The sequence below is a fragment of the Musa acuminata genome, chromosome BXJ3-10 (genome assembly GCF_036884655.1).
Source record: "Musa acuminata AAA Group cultivar baxijiao chromosome BXJ3-10, Cavendish_Baxijiao_AAA, whole genome shotgun sequence".
Taxonomy (NCBI): Eukaryota; Viridiplantae; Streptophyta; class Magnoliopsida; order Zingiberales; family Musaceae; genus Musa; species Musa acuminata.
Window position 1 is genome coordinate 17482501 of NC_088358.1, and position 18208 is coordinate 17500708.

The following is an 18208-nucleotide window of genomic DNA, read 5'->3' on the forward strand; positions in this document are numbered from 1 at the left end:
ATGGTATGCTTGGTCGAGTCCCTCGAGACCATGGTGCTTCATAGGTTAAATAGGATGGGAGTCACAAGGTGTTGTGATTGGCAAGAGTTGCATACCTTTTGGATTAAGTGTGACTCATCGAGTCCCTTGAGGTTATACTGAGACGCTGATTGGATCTTGATCCCTACTAGAAGTCTGCCAGAGACTTTCGTTTCACATTCTGAGGGTGTCGCGTGACTCGTTAGCAAAATAGTGGGAGTAGAATAAGATAGAAGTCTGTATCTTAATTATTTATTTTTCTATAAAATCTGCATGTTATTTATTTTTACGACATCTTTATTTTTAAAAAATATCATTTTTAAAGCCCTTACATAGCATATTTGATGTCAATCGCCTCACTGGTCCAAATTATATGGATTTGCTCTACAACCAGAGAATTATTCTCATGGTGGAGAAAATTACGTACGTCGTTGATACAATAATGCCTACGCCCGAGGAAGGGGCAAGCGAGGAGGAGATCGCTCGCTATGTGAAGTATATAGATGACTCTATTCTTGCTCAGTATTAAATATTGGGATCCATGACTCATGAGTTACAGAGACAACATAAAAAGATGGATGTCAGATTCATTCTCTTACATGTTTGCAAACTGTTTGAGAAACAGGGAAGGACTCAGTGATATGAGATATCCAAGAGCCTCTTCCGTGCTATGATAACTGAAGGGACACCAATTCAGAACCATGTCCTAAATATGATTGAGTGGATAGAGAAACTCACAAGTCTAGGAATGGTCCTAGAAGATAACCTATGTGTGGATCTTATGCTTCAGTCCCTACCAGATTCATTTTCATAATTCATAATGAATTTTGATTTAAACAAACTTGAGGTGACTCTCCCTGAGCTCCTCAATATATTGAGAGAGGTAGAGAGCACTATCAAGAAAGAGAAGCCAATTCTCTATGCTAGTAAACCCAAAAAGAAAAGGAAGATAGAAAAGTCCCTTAAGAAGGGCAAGGGCAAGGGCAAGGGTAGACTAGGTAAAGGAAAAGTTACTAAGAAAGATGTGCTAAAAAATAAAGACATGTGTTTCCACTATGACAAAGATGGGCATTGGAAGAGGAACTACAAAGAGTACCTTACAGAGAGGGCAAAACAGAAGCTTGGAGAAGCTTCAGATATATTCATAATCAGTCTCTATTTGTTAGACTCTTATGATACTACTGTTGAATCTTGTATTTTGATGATGAAACCACTTGATATGTGTTTATGTTTTAATCTGCATTTTGAGTGACGCAGGATGCTCCAATCAGGATGAGATAATTAAAGCAAGAAAAATCATGTTGTGCCGAAGGAACATGTTAGAAGATTGGACGTCGGGCCGGTGGATCGGTCGATGTATCGACAAAAGGCTTTGGGTCGTGGACTCAGGCATCGGGCCAAGAAGAGCGGGTATTGTACCAAGGATATCGGAGTTGCGGAGTCAACTGGCCAATTGGGCAATAGGCCGCAGGAGAGGACGATGCGCCGAAGAATCGGATGAAGCGTCGAGGGACCAATGACATGCTAGACAACTTGGTTAATTACTTAGGATTAATTGTCTCGATCGAAGTTTTGTTTTACATGTGCAGGATTAACTACGATGAAAGTAAGACATGCAGTAGGAGTTGCGCCGGAGTCAAGACAATGATCACGTTGGGAGTTCGAGAGTTCGACGAAAGTCCGGACGGTCGTTGGAGGTTCTACGGGAACAAATCCAAGAAGTTCAGGAGCTTGCCAAAGAAGCTTGTCGGAACTCGCCAAGTGGATCATCGCAAGTCCAGGAGTTTGCCGGAAGTCCGTAGGAGCATCACCAAGGGTTCATCGGATGATCGATGGAAGCTCGCCGGAAGCTCGCCGGAAGAAGCGATTGACGTACCGGAGCAAGTTGTAGTAAATGTCTTAAGAAATTCGTAGTTAGCACGATGATTAAGTTAGAAATGGGAGGTGATCCCATTAACTTAATCTTGGGGCAATTGGGCCCTTGATAGACCCAAATTGGGCCGAATGGATCAGCCCATTCGGACCCAGATTTCTTGGCCAGAGGTGGCATTGCCTGGGTCGGCGGTGGCACCGCCCAGGGCTCAGTCTCCGAGCTCTGGCTAGGCGGTGCAATCGCCTGAGCTCGAGCGGTGGCACTGCCTGAGCTCGGTCTCCGAGCTCTAGCAGGCGGTGCAACCGCCCCTGACAAGAGGTGACACCGCCTAGAGGCTCAGTCTTCGAGCTCTGCCAGGCGATGCAATCGCCCTAGTCAGGCGGTGCAATCGCTAGACCCCGAAATTTCGGGAATTAATAGTTTTGAGCTCAAAATTCAAATTGGGTTGGGGCCTATAAATACCCCACCCTTTCAGTAATGAAAGGGCAACCCGAAGGCACCGAAAGTTTGATCTTACTCTGTGATTTTAGAGCTCAAAAGTCTAGAAGTTCTTCTCCCTCTTTTCTTCCAAGTTCTGATCTTTCAAGAGAGGAGAGAAAATTCTGTAAGGGTTGTCTCCTAAGCCCATCAAAAGGAGTGAAACTGTAAAAGGGTGGTTGGCCTTCGCCTATTGAAGGAAGGCCTCTAGTGGACGTCGGTGACCTCGTCGGTGGAGGAAGCCAAAAGTGGATGTAGGTCAAGATTGACCGAACCACTCTAAAATTGTGGTGCTCTCTGGTTTGCATTTACTTTGAGCATATTATCTTTACTACAAACCTCCTCAATAGCTTACTGCCTTCTACGCATTTATGATTGTGTTTCAAAGTTCAATATTTTTCGAATCGGTGTTTAGACGTAAATCAGTTTTATCGTACGAACATCATATTTCAATTTGCGCTTACATTCTGATTTCCATCATAACTGTAAACTACCTTTATAGATTCGCTTTAACTGCATCTCGCTTGATCACAAGTTAAAGTGATTTACGAATCAGGTTTTCTATCGAAATCATTTTTATCATACGAACGCAGTTTTAATCGTCGAAAGTTTTCCGCTGCACTAATTCACCCCCCCTGTTAGTACTCCTGATCCTAACAAATACATGGGTATTGGATAGTAGTAGTGCTTATCATATTTTTAATTCATTGCAGGTTCTAATAAAACATAAGAGATTGGCGAGAGGCGAGATGAACCTCAAGATGGGCAATGAAGCAAAAGTTTCTACAGTAGTTATTGGCAAGGTCACCCTACATCTGCTTGGTGGAGCTATTATTGCATTGGATGCTTCCTATTTTGTTCCTTCTATTATTAAAAATATTATTTTTATTTCTTGATAGTTAGTAGATATAAATTAGTTTTTAAGAATAATGGTTGTTTAATATTATTAGATGAGGAGATTATCAAGAGAAGAACATTGCATAATTATTTATTTATGCTAGAAATTACTCCATATATCATGAATGTAAGTTTGTCTAAGAGGAAACAAGATGAGGTGAACAGTGCATACTTGTGACATTGTAGGCTAGGTCATATCTACGAGGGAAGGATTCAAAATTTACTAAAGAATTGATATCTAGATCCATTCGACTATGAGTCGTATAGAACTTGCGAGCTTTGCCTTCATGGAAAACTGACCAACTCTCAATTTAGTGAAATTGGAGAGAGAGCCCCTGAGTTGTTGGAACTCATATATAGTGATGTATGTGGACCCATGTCAACTCATGTCATAGGTTGTTACTTCTACTTTATTACTTTTATTGATTATTTCTCAAGGTATGAACATGTGTACTTGATGAAGTACAAGTCTGATGCCTTTAAAAAGTTTAGAGAGTATAAGAATGAAGTGAAAAACTAGACTGAAAAGAGAATTAAGACACTTCGATCAAATTAAGAAGGTGAGTCCTTGAGTATAGAGTTCACCCAATTCCTCAAGGAGCATGTGATTCTATCATAATGGACACCTTCTTATACACCTCAGTTCAATGGTATATCTAAAAGGAGGAATCGTACACTGCTAGACATGGCGTGGTTTATGATGAGCTTTGTCGACCTACTCATCTCATTTTTTAGATACACCATAGAGGTTATAGCTTACCTTCTAAGCAGAGTTCCAACTAAGTCAGTAGTGTCTACACAATATGAGATATGGAAATGGAAGAATCTCGATCTTAAGGTTGTTAAGATTTGGGGTTGCCCTGCACACATTAAAAAATAACTCCGATAAGTTGGAATCGAGGACGGAGTGATGTAAGTTCGTAGGATACCCTACGAAAACTTGTGTGTATTATTTCTATCACCTCGAAGACCAAAATGTCTTTGTAACCAAGAGAACGGTGTTCCTTAAGAAGAAACATATTCTTGGTGAAGATAGTAAGAGCATGATAGAATTGAGTAAGATTGGATAACCTAGCTCAAGCACCACCCTACAGCCTGAGTCTGTTCAGGTACCTAACACATAAGTTCCAACTTTACATAGGTTCAGTAGAGTATCCCATCCTCCTAAGATATATGTGAGACATATTAGAGGAGAGGATGTTAAGGATATTGATCATTAGACCTACGAGGAGGCTATTATGAGCATAGACTCCAAAAGTGGCAAGAAGCCATAAATTTTGATATGTATTTTATATGCTCGAATAATGTTTGGAACCTAGTTGATGTTAGGATCGGAGCGGCACTAAGAGGGGGGGGTGAATTAGTGTAGCGGTGAAGTGCGATAAACTTTTCATGATTTAAATACTTTTCAGAAACTTCGTACGATAAAAGCAACGTTTTCGTTTAAAACCGTTTCGATTGCGTTTTAACTTGAAGAGATAAGTAAGACGGAGACAAAGCAGTATAGCATTAAAGTGCAAATGGTTTGCAGTAATATAAATGACAATAAGTAAATGCAAACTAGAGATTATGCCGATTTTACAGTGGTTCGGTCAAATGACCTACATCCACTTGCGAGGCCCCTCTTTGATGAGGCTCCCACCTTCCACTAGCAAATCTCTTGAAAGGGAAGGGTAAATACCCCTCTTACAACTTTTACAAGTGGTTCACTCTCTTACAGATTTTCAGCAAAAAAGAAGGAGGTGAACACTAGCAAATTGAAAACAAGAAAGGCAAAGACTCTTCTAAGACTTTTCTCTCAATCACTTGCTGCTTAAAAAGTTGTATTCTCAACTGAGACTTGAGGGGTATTTATAGGCCTCAAGAGGATTCAAATTTGGGCTCCAAAAATTTGAATTCTCTTATGTTTCCGATGCTGGCGGTGCCACCGCCCAGCCAAGCGGTGCCACCGCCCAACGCTCGGGTGCTGGGCGGTGCAACCGCCCAGCCCAGGAGGTGTCACCGCCCAGCTCTCGGGTGCTGGGCGGTGCCACCGCCTAGGCCAAATCAGCTCACTGGTTGGGCTCCAAACTTGGCCCAAACCAGTCCGAACTCGGGCCCAATTGGCCCCTACTTGGGTTATAAGATTAACACCTAATCCTAACCCTAATTAACGTGCTAACTATGAATTTAAAGACATTTTCTAAGCTATTACAAAGTCCGTAAGTCAAGACTTCTTCCGGAGAGCTTCCGGTGAACTTCCGACGGTCTTCCGATAAACTCTCGGAAACCATTCTGCGGACTCCCGACAAGCTCCTAGACTTCACGATTTGATCTTGGCGAGTTCCAACGAGCTTCTTCGGCAAGCTCCGATCTTTCTTGGCGAGCTCCGTGAACTTCCAACAAACCTTCCGGCGAGCTTCCGAAAAACCCTTCGACAAGCTCCCTACTCATTCTCGGCTAGTTCGGCAGCATTCCCGACGAACCTTCGGACTTCCGTCGAACTCTCGAACTCCCAACGAATCCTTCGCGCTTGACTCTAGCACTTTGTTTCGCTTTATGTCTTCATCGTTATCGTAGTTAATCCTGCACACACAAACCAAAACTCAACTCCGATCTAGACAATTATTACAACGCGAATTGACATTCTGTTACCCAGCACGTCATTGGTTGGCGCTTCGTCCGATTCTTCGATGCATCGTCCTCTCTTGCAGCTTGTTGCCCAATCGGCGGTTGACCTCCGCAACCCTGATATCCTTGGCGCAATTTCGCTCTCCTTGGCCCGATGCCCGAAGTCCGAAGCGTTCAGCCATCCAATATCCTGACGTGATCTCTTCCGGCGCAACGTCAATTCCTCCTGCGTCAACTGTCTAAACCTGATCGAGAAGACCTACATCACTCAAAATACAGTTTAAATATCTAAACACAATCAATTAGTTTCATCATCAAAATCCGAGATTCAACAATTGATACACCCGAGGGTATTGTACCCATTGGTTATAAGTAGATCTTCAAGAAGAAGATTGAAGTAGATGAAAAGTTAGAGACCTATAAAGCAAGGCTAGTGGCTAAGGGGTATCGTCAAAAGCAAAATGTTGACTATGACGAAACCTTCTCACTCATAGCCATGTTAAAATACCTCTGAATTCGATTGGCTATTATAGCATACTATGATTATGAGATCTGACAGATGGATGTGAAAATCATATTCCTCAATGGCATCCTCGTGGGGGAGGTGTATATGATACAACCAAAGGGATTTATATCCAAGGATAGTCCAAATAAGACGAGTAGGTTGCTTAGGTCCATTTATAGACTAAAGCAAGCTTCCCGAAATTGGAACATAAGATTTGATGAGACGATCAGATCTTATGTTTTCATTAAAAACGAAAATAAGTCTTATATATACAGAAAGGTAAGTGGGAGCACTATCACCTTCTTAGTGTTATATGTAGATGACATCATGATCATTGGGAATGATGTAGGAATACTATCCATAATAAAGGCTTTGTTATCTAGACGCTTCTCCATGAAGGACTTAGGGGAAGCATCTTATATTTTGGGAATTTGGATCTATAGAGATGGATCCAAGAGGATGCTTGGCTTGTCCCAATCCAAGTATATAGACATCATTATCAAAAAGTTTGGCATGAAAAATTTCAAAAGATGTCTCATACCAATAAGACATGAGATATTATTTTCTAAGAGTATGTCCCCAAAGACTCATAAAGAAATGACGAACATAGATAAGATACTCTATGCCTCAGCGATAGAGTGCATGCTATATACCAGGCCTGATATAGCACATGCTTTGAGTGTCACGAGCAGGTATCAGGCAGATCCAAGCTTGGAGCACTAGAAAGCAGTAAAGTATATCCTTAAGTATTTGAGAATGACTTAGGATCTTTTACTAGTATATGAAGGTAGTAGCCTCAGGGATGAAGACTACATTGATTCGAGTTTCTAGTCCGATATTGATAACACTAAGTCGAATTCGGTGTATGTGTACATCCTGAATAGAGGAGTAGTATACTGGAAGAGTTCAAAGCAGGATACTGCTGCTTACTTGACTACAAAGGCAGATTATATTTCTATAGTAGAGACAACAAATAAGAGAGTCTAGATGAAGAAGTTCATCATAGATATGGGAGTCGTGTCGGGCAACGAGGAGTCGATTCCCTTATATTGCGATAACTATGGGGCGATTGCTCAAATGAGAGAACCTGAGTCTGATCAGAAGTGTTCTGAGGAGGTTCCAGCTTATTAGAGATATCGTGGCCCGAGGAGATGTAGTAGTGGAAAGAATTCCATCCGAAGATAATATGCAAATCCATTGACAAAGTTGTTGTCTTAGATTGCCTTTAAGCATCACAAGGGTCTGATGAGGATCAGACATATAGGTGATTAACTTTAGGTCAAGTGAGAGATTGCTAGTCATAGATGCCCTATAAGCCAATCACGTGAGTGATGACACGTGTGACATGACACACACTTTTTTATTTATTATATTATTTAGTATTTTATCACTTTATATTACTTGTTGCATATATGAATATATTTTATGATATTCATGGATCTGTGTAATGGGAATCAGATCGTGATGAGATTACAATAATGAGACCGATTCACCTTTAAACACAGACCCTGAATAATCCTAGTCATAGGTTACTCAAGAGAGACATCAAGATAACCAAATAAATTAGTGTGTTGTATACCCGTCCATATGATAGAGGCAATTACTCTCATAGTTGCTCATGTGGGGACACTAGAGCTACAGTATATGTGCTCAATTGAGAATGAGTTTATTGATTGATCCGCTCACAGAATGTTAGATGGTTAATAATATCTCATTGTCAGATAACAATTCCATCATCCTAGTGGTGCATCTGGTCCTTAGACTTGAGACACTAATGATATCCTATATGAGTACTCCACTCTTTGATACCAGAGTTATAGGTTTGGAAGTTTCAGATCTAGCACAACCGATCATCGGGAGTGATAGTCAATCTTACGAGGTATATTGAGTGTCGATATAGAATCATCAACTCTTGGTGTCATGAGAGGAATATCTCATGTTTCTTGCTCAAACAAATCCTTAGTCAGCGTCATTCGGATTGAGAGAGAAAGAGTTATATGGGAGAATCTGGTTAAAGCAAGATTCGATGAAAAATTATACGGGCATAACAACACCATGCGTGGTATGTAGTTTCTGGGATATTATATGGATGAGGGACTATAGGTACACAGTAACTAAGGATAGATAAGTCCAATGGATTAGATTCCCCTGTATTGTTTGGGGAATGCAGCGTACTAGCCTAGTACATTCGCAGTCGATGAGTTGAGGGAATTATTATGAAGATAATAATTCACTGAGCTAGAATGAGTTCTGATAGGTATGACTCATGTCCCACTCGATATTGGACCTAGAGGTCACACACATATGGTAGGCATTGTGATTAGTAGAGATTCAGATATGAGATATCTGTCAAAGCCCCTATGTTATTGGAATCCAATAAGCCCCTGAATTATTGGATCTCATGGACGAGATCCAATAAGAGCTAATAAGAGATTATTGGGTAGAGATCCACTAATCTAAGGGGCTTGGGTAATTTGATGGAGATCCAGTACCCAATAGGGTAGGATTCATTAGAGTTAAGTTAACTATGGGCCTCTATAAATAGGAGGAAACTAAAGACTCATAGGTTGGGGCTTCCTAGTTGCCATGTCCTATTCTCCCTTCCCCTTTCTCCTACTCAGATAGTGGGCATGGAGATTTGAGGAGGAGTGTCGCGGCCTTATTGTGTGGATAACCGCTAGAGATGAGGACGCTTGACCTCCTTCACCCTTTCCTATAGATCTAAAGGGATTCAGGGATATACGATCTTTCTAGGTAAAACACATCTATCTTACATGTGGATTTAAGTTTTGTAGGTTTTTGCGCACCAATCTTCGCACAACGATTAATATCTTTTAAGGAAATTTATGATTTTTTATTTTATGTTCTTTCGTTGTGTATGTGATTTCACCCTTAGATTTCCCTGTATGAGTCATACCTATCAGAACTCCTTTTGGCTTAGTGAATTATTATCTCCATAATAATTCACTCGACTCATCGATTACGGACGTATTGGGCCACTACGTCGTAGTTCCTAGACGATACAGAAAAATCCAATCCATTGGACCTATATATCCTCAATTACCGTGTATCTATAGTCTCTTATTCATCTAATATCCTAGAGACTATATACTGAGCATGGTGTTATCAGGCTCATATAGTTTCTACTTGAGTCTTGCTCTAATCGGATTCTCATGGAGAATTCTTTCTCTCTCAATCCAAATGTCCTTGGCTAATGATTTATTCGAGTAAGAACACATGAGATATTCCTCTTATGACACCGAGAGTAGATGATTCTCTATCGACACTCAATTACCCTTGTAAGGTTAGTTGTCACTCCCGATGACCGATCGTGTTAGATCTGGAACTTCCAAACCTATAGGTCTAGTATCAAAGAGTGGAGCACTCATACAGGACATCCTTGGTGTCTCAAATGTAAGTACCAGATACACCATTGAAACGATAAAATCATTGTTTGATAATAAGACATCAACAACTATCCAATATTTAGTGAGCGGATCAATTAGTGAACTCATTCTCCAATTAGCACCTACATTGTATCCCTAGGGTCCCCATATAAGTAGTTATGAGATCAATCGCCTCTATCATATGGATAAGTATACAGTACACCAGTCTATCCGGTTATCTCGATGTCTCATTTGAGACATCCTTGGTGTCTCAAATCTAAGTACTAGATATACCATTGAAACAATAAAATCACTGTTTGATAATAAGACATCATCAACTATCCAATATTTAGTGAGCGGTTCAATTAGTGAACTCATTCTCCAATTAGCACCTGCATTGTATCCCTAGGGTCCCCATACAAGTAGTTATGAGACCAATCGCCTCTATCATATGGATAAGTATAAAGTACGTCAGTCTATCCGGTTATCTTGATATCCCTCTTGAGTAACCTATGATCGAGATTTAGGGTTTATGTTTAAAGGCAAATCAGTCTCAATATCGTGATCTCATCACGATCCAATTCTCATTGCATAGATCTATTAAGATCGAATTGGTACTAAGAGTGGGGGGTGAATTAGTGCAGCGATAAAATCACATCGATTTGGAAATCTCGTTTGATGAAAATATATCAAAAAAGAGTTTAACTTGAAAGCATACGAAAGCGTAGTAAAAGTAAAGTAGTTTGCAATGAAAGTACAGAGCAAAATAGAAATGCAAACTAGATTTATAGTGGTTTGGTCATTGTGACATACATCTACTCTCGATTCCTCTTCCGTCGAGACCACTAACTTTCACTACCGGTCTTCCTTCAATGGGCAAAGGCCAACTATCCTCTTACAACTCTATTCTCCTTTCAATAGGCTCATGAGAGATCTCTTTTAGACATAGACCTCTCTTCTCCCTTTAGAAGAACTTTCTAAATACTAGGAAGAAGAGACTCTACTCTTCAAGAGAGATTATAATTTTTACTCAAGGATTCTTTCCTCCTTTTCAACTCACTTTCTTGCTTTTCCAAGCAAGAAAGAGTAAAGTATTTATAAGTCCCAAATGGATTCAAATTTAGAGCCCAAAATTTAAATCCCCGAGATTTCGGAGTATGGGCGGTACCACCGCCTGCACTAGGCGGTACCACCGCCTGCAGCCTGACAATAGGCGATACCACTGCCTGACACATTATCACTAGGTGGTACCACTGCCTAGTCTAGCAGTACCACCGCCTGATAGCTTCGGAGATCGAGTTTTTTGAGTTTTCCAACTCACGAGCGGATCCACTACTTGACCCAACTTTTGGGTCATTGAATGGGCCTCCCAATGAGCCCAAATTAGTCCCAATTAGGACCCAATTAGCCCCTAATTGAGTTAGCATGGTTACACCAAAGCTAACTCAATTAGCCCCCTATACTACTTCAATCTTTGTCTGGCATGTCATTAGTTCATCAATGCTTTGTCCAATCCTTCGGTGCATCGTCCTCTTTTGCGGCCTTTTGCTCAATCGACATATTGACCTCCGCAACTCCGATCTCCTTGGCGCAATGTTCGCTCATTTAGCCCAATGCCCGAATTCATAGCACTAAGCATTTTGCTAACACGTCAACCGATCCTCTAGCCTGGCGTCCAATCTTCTAACATGTTCACTCTGGCCTAACGTCTGATTCCTCCTGCTTTTATCAATTTACCTCTCCTTGATCGAAGCTAGTCCTACGTCACTCAAAATGCAGATTAGATCACAAACTCATCAATTGATTTAATCATTAAAATATTAAATTCAATAAGATCCACGTACATCATAATATATATATATATATACAATAAGCATATAAAGTGATAAAATATTGAATAATATAATAAAAATATATATCATATCACACGTGTCATCACTCATGTGATTGGCTTATATGACACCTATGACTAACAATAATGACATATATAATTTAAGTTTAAAAAAGGGTTAAGGTCCATCTTGTCGAGGAAGAGGAAGCGATAGAGATCGTAGCAACAAACGAACGCGGAGAGGCAGAGGTAGGAGAGGTCGAAAGTGGAGGTGAGAGAGAGCTAGACCACCACGGCATAGGCACGACGGGTGGGGGCATAGGAGAGGATGAAGTGAGAGGCAATGGAGATGAAGACGCCCAAGAGGAGGAAGAGAGATCAAGAGACCACAACGTGCCCAGTGTCAGACTACTCGATGCACATCCACCTAAGGTAGGACTGGAAGCTCCTAAGTTCGTCGTCAGTGCAAGAGAAGCTACATACGTATGATGCCCTACTAAATAATAGCGGTTCGGTGCTATTGTTAGTGATTGCTTCCACAACGATGCTTCCTCCCACGATTGATGGTGGTCTCGATTTTTTTTTAAACTTAAAATATATATGTCATTATATTAATGATTTATTGTGAGCTAACATATCATATAAGCATATTCTAACATATATTAATTTAGACTTGACGAGAGGGACTTATATGTTATGTTTTTAAAAATATAAGAATTATTTTAGACACAAATAAATCATAAGGGCTTAAGCGGACCATGACCAAAATCACAAGGGCCAAAATGGATCTTAACTTTTTTTAAAACTTAAATTATATATATATTATTATATTAATAATTTATTATAAGTCAATATATAAGTAAATTTTAATATTTATTAACTCAAACTTAGGATTTATATACTATTTTTTAAAAATATAGAGATTATTTTAGACATAAATAAATCGTAAAAATATAATCTATCAAAACCACGTACGACAGGTTAAAATAGATGTTAACTAGGAGCTCTATTTCATAAACCAACTAAATTCTGTACTTCTATCAAAACCTGGTTTGGAATCCTCCCTAACTTATCACATGTATTCTCGACAAAAGGTGCGATGAGGTATATATACTTCAAATTATCTATAATCATTTTATTGAAAAGTATTAATTGTATATTTTTATTTTATGAATGAAAAGAATTGAGACCCTAGAACGCGACTCTTGATGGATTTCCTATCTTTAACTCGTAATTCCTACTTATGCCGGGAGGGGAAAGAGGCTGCATAGTGACACCTTCATCGGGACCCACCTGCGGGGATATTCCTGCATCCATCAACGAGATTGGTAAATGAGCGTGTCCGACAAGAAGAGGTGGGAAGTTCATCATGTAATTGCTCTTGTTACTCGTAATCAGTCCTAGGGACAGGAGGAACAGAGGCTGCGTGGGGCCCACTTGATGGACATAATGAGGTAGCGGAAAGGGTAGGCGTCATTTGAGTGGGGAAGTTTGTTTGTTGTTGGTATTGTTGTTGGGAACATAACACCGCAATTGGAAAGGCGGCGAGAGAGGAGAGCAATTGCCATTTGGGAATCGGGGAGGAAACAGCGAAGGGGTATACAAGTAGAAAGCGAAGTGGTGGGCGCCGAAGAAGGGAGGAAGGGGAAGGGGAGAGGGAGGGGAAGGGGAAGGGGAAGGAGGATTTGGGTGGGGCTTCAATTGGAGCCTGCGGCTCGGCTGCCATGTCTGCAGGGATCTGCGGGAAGCGCCTAGGGTTGGAGGAAATCTTCGGATCTCCGGCGCCGTCCCCACCGTCGGCCAAGAGATCTCGTTGCGCCCTCTACGGATCTGAGGATAAGCTCTCCGTACTCCTCTGCATGTTCCCTTCAATGGATCGGGAGGTATCCTTGCTCTCTCTCTCTCTCTCTCTCTCTCTCTCTCTCTCTCTTCTCATTCTGGGTGTTCGCGCCCCTATTAGACTGCGGTTTCAATCTGTAAAGCTCTGTGTTAGTTCTCGGTGAACGCTATAGGATTCTAGGAATTGTTGGTGCCTAACATAGTCATCGGCGAGCGACTGAACACGTTGAATTCGATGGAATTTGTCGGATCAGATCATGCGATGAAAAGTTGCGAACAAGGTGGGAGATTGAATTTTCATTAAAGAGAAATTACCCAGTCATCTTTCGTTAGTAAATCTGCAAGGAGAATGGAAAAGTAGGAGAGAAATTGTTTTGGATTTGTGGTTATGAGGTTTTTGAGCTTCTTTGCTGATGAGTGGACTGGATTTGCTGACATGATGAGATGGCCAACCGATCAGTCTTGGCTGCAATTGGTTCGACATCAATGCGATGGCTTATGAAATTTGACTTTTCTGGTTGTGCATGGTCCCAATTGGGATGTTGATTGCTCATAATGCGGCATCTAAGTAGTTGGCCACATTTGAACAGATTTTTATCAGCGATAAAAAAAATTGTAATGTACTGATGGAATGCAGGAAAGCCGCACTTCCTTCCTCTTGTTATTATAATGCATTTACCATCATGGCCATGTGAACCTTGTATTGTTTCTCTTTCAGGACTTTACCACTAAAATGCTTTGAACCTTTGTATCAAAACAAAATCTTCCTAATTGGTAATCACAGATATCTGGATTCCAATTTATTAATGAGTCATGGGTAAGTTAGAGAACAAACTAGGGATAGAAATTCTTGAACTATAGATTGTGTTATGGATAAGCATGGCAGTTTCTGTCTCAATAGAGCTTTGTCCTTACCTGTATATATAACATCTCTTAGATTGTACACACTGCTCTACATATTTGATGCACATGCACACACACACACACACACACACACATTCTCTACTAGTCAAAATCTCGATTGGAAATTTTAAGCTTTCAATATTCTTTTGCCTATGAAGTGAATTTTTGTATGGAAAATATGTTGATGAGATAGACTTTAGTAGATATCAGAATTTCTCATTGATTAAAGGTGTCATTCAGTGGTTGATGATGGTATCTTACTTTTCATATTAGGGAGCTAGTGATCTTGGTTTTCGTGACCTAACCTGTTGAGGTTTTTCTTTGCCACTACTCATCCAGGTTGTTGAAACAGTTTTGAATTCCCATGACCACAAAATTGATGATGCAATTAAGAGTCTTCATGCTTTGTGTCTTGGTGATGGTTCTGTGAGCATCGAAGGAGTTAATTTAGTTTTGCAATCAAGTGATAATGCCCTTGAAAGTAAGTGCCTGTATCGCCAGTTGATGCCTACCACTTTGGTGATGATGCTATTATTTTATTGGAATCCTTGTTTGTTCTCTTTTGTATCAGACATTTATCTCATTATACAATTCAGGTGTTGTGAGCTCGCAGGCATCTGAACACAAGGTCGAAGTCTCTCAGAATAATAGTGCAGATTCTCAGCCTAGGGAAGCCCAAAATGGATCTTCTTGGGTTGATATATTTGTACAGGAAATGATGAGTGCGTCGGATTGGGATGATGTCCGTGGTCGTGCCATGAAGATTTTAGAAGTTTTTGAAAGAAACGTTGTTGCTCAGACTACAGCAGCTGTGGAGGTAAGTCATCTGAATACTAAATTTCTATTATTGTAGAAGCATGTAGTCTATGATGTTTTCTTGCCAACTGATTGGTTATGAGGAGCAGCACGAGATCAATTCCTTGAAAGAGCAATTGCAAGGTTTATTAAGAGACAACCAGATCCTAAAGAGGGCTGTCACTATCCAGCATGAGCGCAATTCAGATCACGATGAGAAGGTTAAGGAGGTGCAACATTTGAAGAACGTTATAAGCCAGTATCAAGAGCAAGTCCGGGCATTGGAGGTAATTAGAAGTTACTCTCGTTGCCTTTTAGTGTTTTCTGTTTAAGCCAAAGGGATACAGGGTTGACTTAATCCTGAGTTTCACTTGTAAGTTGGTGTTTCATAAGAACTAGGGACTTGGTGAGCTTTCTTCGCATAGCCTTAGGGCTTAGTTTTAAGTTGTTTGATTGATCGGATGATGAAACACCACTTGTTTGTTGCAGATGAGCAATTATTCATTGAAGATTCATCTACAGAAGGCACAGGGTGCTAGTTCTATCCCAGGTCATTTCCATCCGGACGTGTTCTAGGTTCAATCTTTCAATTATATAATTATGAGTGCAATATATATTCATATATATGTATGACAATGGAAGAGCTTGAAAGTAGTTGTTTAGAATAGCAATTGAGCCTTCCTATAAGCCACAATTAATCACCAATCAGATATATTTTTACAACGAGTGCAAGGCTTATTTATAAGGAGGAGAATCGGCTTGTTGCTGAAGGAAAGCATTTATTGAATTTTTGTAACAAGCCGCCTGCTTTTATCTTTACTGTTTGTGTTTAAATTATTATACACAGCAGGTTTCCAAATTGTTCTAGCTTGCTTGTTAAGTCCACAAAACTAATGGTAGCGGATGCAGATAAATTGGTCTAATTTGTGCTAATAATAGCTGATTGAAGTTCCGTCTCATCTCCATGATCGAAACAAAACCAAAAGAGCAGCAGCAGCAGCAGCTTAACACCACCAACGACCTGCATATGTATTTGAGAATGTTCAACTCGATCATTTTGCATGTTGGAGCTGTAGTCGATGCCATCTTTCAAGCCCTGTGCTAAGCTTAAGCTTTTTTTGGTTTCACGTGGACACATAATAATGGTATCTCCAGATGCAAAGTTTATTAATGTAATGTATGTAATCCGACTTCATCATTTACTGTGCGTGAGAGTATTTCTTATTCCAACTGTTTAATTTATTGCACGCATGAGCGAGCTTTGGCCAATAAAATTTAATCTCTCCAGTGGTCGCTCGACAATTCTAAATCCCTTCACCATACGCTTTTCCTCGACCATTTGCTTATTCTTGTCTTCTACGATTCCTTCCCTTATTCGCTAGTATCTTCAAAGTGGTAAATTGTTATTTTGGTGTTGACGTCTAAAGCAGCAGATGTTATCATCTTACAGACTTGAAGTGTGGACGAAGGTTGTAACATACTGTATCTGTAATAATGCAGGCCTCACGTTCTTTGCTCAGAGCTTGGTCCCCATGGTCATATAGTTAAAACTTGGTGTGTGATTAGAGCTCCACGGAGACACTTGTTCCTTCCACTCTCATCACTGCTTCTAGACTACTGGGAACGCAGAGGAGGCTCTCATTAAGAGTTGTGGACCATGGTTTAACAAGTGTTCGTGTATTCATGGCAGTGGCCATGTCTCTGGGTGGCGACCATAATGACCCATCCATGTGCATCATATACCGTGGCTTTGGACCCCTGAGCTGTCTTAAACTTGTAGTGCCTCTCTGACGTGCCAACTATGTTAGCATTCAACTTAATTAGTCTCTTTTCAGTATTGTCTTCCCGCTGTTTACAGGTCTCCATCATCTAACTCAATTAAGTAGAGGAAGAATTGGAGGCGAGAGAGAGAGAGAGAGAGAGAGAGACATGACACTCATAGCTCATGATGCCACATCATTCCTTCCCCATCACTTTGGTAGAGTAAACATGGCTTTTGAGCTATAAAACCATCCCCATCTCTCAAAGTCTCACTTGCACTTCCCTACCTTTTCTTGCACCTGAAGCCTATTCCACAGCCTTACTCGCTGCTCTCCCTTTAAACTCGCAAGTAGACCGGAACTTGAGCTTAGGGGAGCGCAGGGCGTTGAGAGGCTTCCATGAGCTCCGGGTGCAGGTCGTCTCTCAGCTGCGTGGACGCACGTGTGCCTGTGAGAGCAACCTATGTGAACCTCTACAAGTGGCCGGAGTCCGACGCCGAGTTCGTGAAGTCAGTGACCAGAGGAGGTGGTGATGGAGGAGGAGGAGGAGGAGGAAGAGTCGACGACCGCGTGGGCAGCACCAGCTTTGATGGGAGGAGGAGGTGGAGTGCAGGACCGACGGTGGTCGATAGCTACTCATGCAGGCAGATTTATCTGAGGAGCTACACTTTTTCGAGGAAGGAGAGTGTCCCCGAGAAGACACTGCGGTGCCTCGGAAGAGTCAAGGAGAGAGCCGCTGTGTTCCCTTTCCTCCAACAGAAGAATGAAGACGCTGCTGGAAGTATTGACGGTGATACCAGTAGTAAGAAGAACATCGATAAGAGGAAGACGAAGACGAAGACCAAAAGGAAGAAGAAGAAGAAGAAAAAGGCTTGCGTGACAGCGAGGAAGCTGCGCGAGATGTCCTACTCCACCCTTTGTTTCATCTTCCATCGTCTCCTTTCCTGCACTTCCAGCGTCGATGTGGTGGATCGAGGGTGACATGCATCACGGAGTGGACGAGCGTCCTCTTTATTCTGCATCTCGTATGCCTATTCTTCTCGAGCACTGGTGTTTCTCCTTGTGCTTTGTTCTCTCGATAAGCAGATAATTAAGTTATCTGTAGTTCGTCTATGTATCCATCCTGTGAAGTTACATGTGAGAGGTGTACAGGCTATCGCTGGGTCCTTCTCTCCATTAGTTTGATGCATGTTTTCTTCTCGTCTTCCTCCTCAAACTTGTTGATTCAAATAAAGAAGCACTTCAAGTTTGGGACTGCTATTACATTACTGATCCATGTTTTGATATCCAATTCATAATTTAGAACAGTGAAAA

At 41.0% G+C, this 18208-nt stretch overlaps 2 protein-coding genes across 2 annotated transcripts; both read left to right on the forward strand.

Moving 5' to 3' along the window:
* The first annotated feature begins 13210 nt into the window (after positions 1–13210).
* On the forward strand, positions 13211–15953 carry LOC135650852 (uncharacterized). Its single transcript, XM_065170487.1, has 5 exons — positions 13211–13480; positions 14679–14820; positions 14936–15156; positions 15245–15421; positions 15624–15953. Exons 1-5 carry the CDS (start codon positions 13322–13324, stop codon positions 15708–15710), a joined length of 786 nt encoding a protein of 261 aa, XP_065026559.1. The 5' UTR covers positions 13211–13321; the 3' UTR covers positions 15711–15953.
* Positions 15954–17008: 1055 nt separating this feature from the next.
* LOC135650749 (uncharacterized) lies at positions 17009–18208 on the forward strand. The gene has a single exon (XM_065170316.1). The coding sequence runs from the start codon at positions 17294–17296 to the stop codon at positions 17873–17875; it is 582 nt and encodes a 193-aa protein (XP_065026388.1). The 5' UTR covers positions 17009–17293; the 3' UTR covers positions 17876–18208.